This window comes from Musca vetustissima, unplaced genomic scaffold (assembly GCF_032173495.1).
Source record: "Musca vetustissima isolate MV318-11 ecotype Yass unplaced genomic scaffold, APGP_CSIRO_Mvet_v1 utg4091, whole genome shotgun sequence".
Classification (NCBI taxonomy): Eukaryota; Metazoa; Arthropoda; class Insecta; order Diptera; family Muscidae; genus Musca; species Musca vetustissima.
In genome coordinates, this window is record NW_026884591.1 from 309357 (window position 1) to 313605 (window position 4249).

Below are 4249 nucleotides of genomic sequence, written 5' to 3' on the forward strand. Positions count from 1 at the left end.
TGACGCCCTTAAGTGTGTCCTTATTTTGAAGTCAAATAGAATTTCAATGTCCCTTGTGTATTATTTATAAAAAAAGGGTTTATCACTACTTCCTTCCTCACACAACTGAAATTTGATTGCCTTCACAAAATTTTATCTATACAAAAAAGGACCCAAGGATCTGTGAATTTTTATAGAAAAAATAAATAGAAAAAAAGGAACTGAGGATTTTTGTGTACCTGAATTTTCTATAGAAAAAACTTGGACCTGAGGGTCTTTTCTATAAAAAAATGTGGACCCGAGTGTCTGCGAATTTTTTCCTATAGAAAAAAATGTGGACCCGAGGGTCTGTGAATTTTTTTCTACAGAGAAAAAATTTGGACCCGAGGGTCTGTGAATTTTTTTCTATAGAAAAAAATGTGGACCCGAGGGTCTGTGAATTTTTTTCTATAGAAAAAAATGTGGACCCGAGGGTCTGTGAATTTTTTTCTATAGAAAAAAATGTGGACCCGAGGGTCTGTGAATTTTTTTCTATAGAAAAAACTTGGACCTGAGGGTCTGCGAATTTTTTTCTATAGAAAAAACTTGGAGCTGAAGGTCTGCGTTTTTTTTTTCTATAGAAAAAACATGGACCTGAAGGTCTGCGAATTTTTTTCTATAGAAAAAACTTGGACCTGAGGGTCTGCGAATTTTTTTTCTATAGAAAAAAAACATGGACCTAAAGGTCTGCGATTTTTTTTCTATAGAAAAAACATGGACCTAAAGGTCTGCGATTTTTTTTCTATAGAAAAAACATGGACCTAAAGGTCTGCGATTTTTTTTTTCTATAGAAAAAACATGGACCTAAAGGTCTGCGATTTTTTTCTATAGAAAAACATGGACCTGAAGGTCTGCGATTTTTTTTCTATAGAAAAAACATGGACCTGAAGGTCTGCGATTTTTTTTTCTATAGAAAAAACATGGACCTGAAGTTCTGCGATTTTTTTCTATAGAAAAAACATGGACCTAGAAAAAAACATGGGCCTGAAGATCTGGGGTTTATTTTTCTATAGAAAAATCATGGACCTGATGGTTTGCGATTTTTTTTCTATTTGTTCAAGGGGTAAAATAGGCGTGGATGGAAGACTACATTCAGCTCACATTTAAATATTTCCTTCTGCTCGTCGATAAAGACTCCTTCAGTCCATACAAATATAGATATTTATTAATTTTAATAATTAATTATTACAAAAAATATTCGACTTATATACTTATAAATGCTAATTATTTATATCAGGTTTCACATTATCTTCCTTTTCCCCAGCATCCTCTGACCAGGCATCGAAATTTGTCATATTTTCATCTTCATATGTCTCATCCAATTTCCCCGCCACATCACGTTGTGGAGTAGTAGTGTGCGTTTCAATATTTCGTTCGCTACGCTGTTTTCGCATCCTTTTCATATTCACAAATCGGACATAGATTTTACCCCGCTTTTCCGTACGATAATACTGCAACTTTTCACTGGGGAACATTTGGAAAATTTCCCGCTCCAATTTATAGCTAATTTGCAGCGATAGATTATATTCATGTTCTTCAAAGAAATCACAAATGACTCGTATAAGTTCCGATCGCTGAGAAGTGGTGAAACCCTGATGCTGTTCATAATATTTAACGATGGCTATGCCACGATCTCCAGACATTTGCAGGATTTGTGGTAAATTATAGGGACAGGGGATTTTATGGCGCAAAGGATCGCCACCATGGGTACTACCATCGTCATTATCCGATTGCATAGTATCATCGGCGAAACGTCGTTGTGTTGCGGAACGCAATTCATATTTGGGAAGAATTTCTTGATTTTGAATATTAATATTTTCCTGTGAAAATGTTGGGGGTTTAATTGCAGGTTGGGGGCCTTCAATCGGCATGGGTTCTTTGGGTATTGTTTCGTATAACATCGCATGTCCATTGTAAGTTATATTTGCCAAACGTTCGGTTTTACAGTTACAGGAACATTTAGAGTCTTCTTCACCTTGAAATGGTATTCCAATACGATTTCGCCATATTTCAAAATAATGTTCGAAACGTATTCGTACACCCATTTTGTAATTTTTTAACAACTGTCGAAGGTGGCGATTTTTAATGAGTTTCAGCTCTTCAATGGAAATTTCTTCATCTGTAAAAAATGAAAAGAAAATGTTAGAATTATTTGTGAAGGTAAAAATCTCAGACCCTTGGGTCTAATGTTTTTCTATAGAAAAAAATCATAGGTAATTTTTCTATACAAAAAAAAATTAAAGGACCATAGGTCGGAGTTATTTCTATAAAAAATAGTTCATAGAATCTTAGGCCTGATCTCTTGTATAGAAAAAAAAATCTAATACCCTTAGGCCTGATTTTTCAGTAGGAAAAATGGACATGTGAAGTTGTTGTTGTTTTTTTTTTAATCTCCCATTTTTTTATTAATTTAATATTTTTCACAATTTTCATGTACATTATTGTCTGTTTATTATTTAACAAAGAATTATCCCCAAATGTGTTCTGCGCATGCATTCTAGAATGCATTACTTCCACATCACTTACCACGAAACAAATTGTAAAGTATTTCACAGTGCCACGATGTGAGTAGACGTTTCAAATCCGTGTTCTCGGAGGAGTAGTTCATGATTCCAAGGGTGTCAGAAATATTTCAGAAAAATTTTACAGTATGACACTGACAGAATGCAGATATAAATACTGGGTAGATAGGCCGCTGAAATTGTAACAGGGACAGCAAAAACAACAATGACTTCTTTCGTCGATTTAATCCTCTCGCAAGTAGTGAGGAGCAAAATATCCTAATGCGGTTTTTTATATTTTTATTCATTCATTATTGACAAAAATATACCGGTAAAATAACGAAGAAATCGAAGGATATATTTTTTCTATATTTTTATCACCTCAACCGAACCGAACGAATGCATAGCTAGAACTGAACCGCATACATTTTGTTCGTGGACATAATAAACAACATATTCTTCCTCAACATTTTCATTATTATCTGCATCATCATCATCTTGTTCGGCATCAACGTCATTAACACAAAACTTATTGAATGAGGGCTGAAATTGTGTGCGAATATATATTGTCCTGAGGCACAGTGTTTCGCATTGGATTTTTTGAGGGATATTTTTTAAGGCCTCCAATGGACGTGGATTTTTTAAAGAATATTTTTCAGGGTCTAACACAAGGCGTGGATTTTTTAAAGAATACTTTTTAGGGTCTAACACAAGGCGTGGATTTTTTAAAGAATACTTTTTTCAGGGTCTAACACAAGGCGTGGATTTTTTAAAGAATACTTTTTAGGGTCTAATACAAGGCGTGGATTTTTTAAAGAATACTTTTTAGGGTCTAACACAAGGCGTGGATTTTTTAAAGAATACTTTTTCAGGGTCTAACACAAGGCGTGGATTTTTTAAAGAATAATTTTTCAGGGTCTAACACAAGGCGTGGATTTTTTAAAGAATACTTTTTAGGGTCTAACACAAGGCGTGGATTTTTCAAAAGAATACTTTTTAGGGTCTAACACAAGGCGTGGATTTTTTAAAGAATACTTTTTAGGGTCTAATACAATGCGTGGATTTTTTAAAGAATAATTTTTAGGGTCTAACATTTTTTAAAGAATACTTTTTAGGGTCTAACACAAGGCGTGGATTTTTTAAAGAATACTTTTTAGGGTCTAACACAAGGCGTGGATTTTTTAAAGAATATTTTTCAGGGTCTAACACAAGGTGTGGCTTTTTTAAAGAATACTTTTTTCAGGGTCTAACATAAGGTGTGGCTTTTTTAAAGAATACTTTTTTCAGGGTCTAACACAAGGCGTGGATTTTTTAAAGAATACTTTTTAGGGTCTAACACAAGGCGTGGATTTTTTAAAGAATACTTTTTAGGGTCTAACACAAGGCGTGGATTTTTCAAAGAATACTTTTTTGGGTCTAACACAAGGCGTGGATTTTTTAAAGAATACTTTTTTGGGTCTAATACAAGGCGTGGATTTTTTAATGAATACTTTTTAGGGTCTAACACAAGGCGTGGATTTTTTAAAGAATACTTTTTAGGGTCTAACACAAGGCGTGGATTTTTTAAAGAATACTTTTTAGGGTCTAATACAGGGCGTGGATTTTTTAAAGAATACTTTTTTGGGTCTAACACAAGGCGTGGATTTTTTAAAGAATACTTTTTAGGGTCTAACATAAGGCGTGGATTTTTTTAAGAATACTTTTTTGGGTCTAACATAAGGCATGGATTT

The 4249-nt window shown here is 33.8% G+C and overlaps 1 protein-coding gene across 1 annotated transcript; it reads right to left on the reverse strand.

Moving 5' to 3' along the window:
• Positions 1–1238: 1238 nt before the first annotated feature.
• On the reverse strand, positions 1239–2626 carry LOC133331608 (uncharacterized). Its single transcript, XM_061539992.1, has 2 exons — positions 2545–2626; positions 1239–2137 (listed from the first exon to the last, which is right to left on the reverse strand). Exons 1-2 carry the CDS (start codon positions 2624–2626, stop codon positions 1239–1241), a joined length of 981 nt encoding a protein of 326 aa, XP_061395976.1.
• Positions 2627–4249: the final 1623 nt, after the last annotated feature.

What these genes read in the sequence shown, in the direction of transcription:
- LOC133331608 (XM_061539992.1), bottom strand. Translation starts at nt 2,626, where the DNA reads ATGAACTACTCCTCCGAGAACACGGATTTGAAACGTCTACTCACATCG. An exon ending in ACTTTACAATTTGTTTCGTG is followed by an intron (nt 2,138 to 2,544) that starts GTAAGTGATGTG and finishes CATTTTTTACAG; the next exon opens with ATGAAGAAATTTCCATTGAA.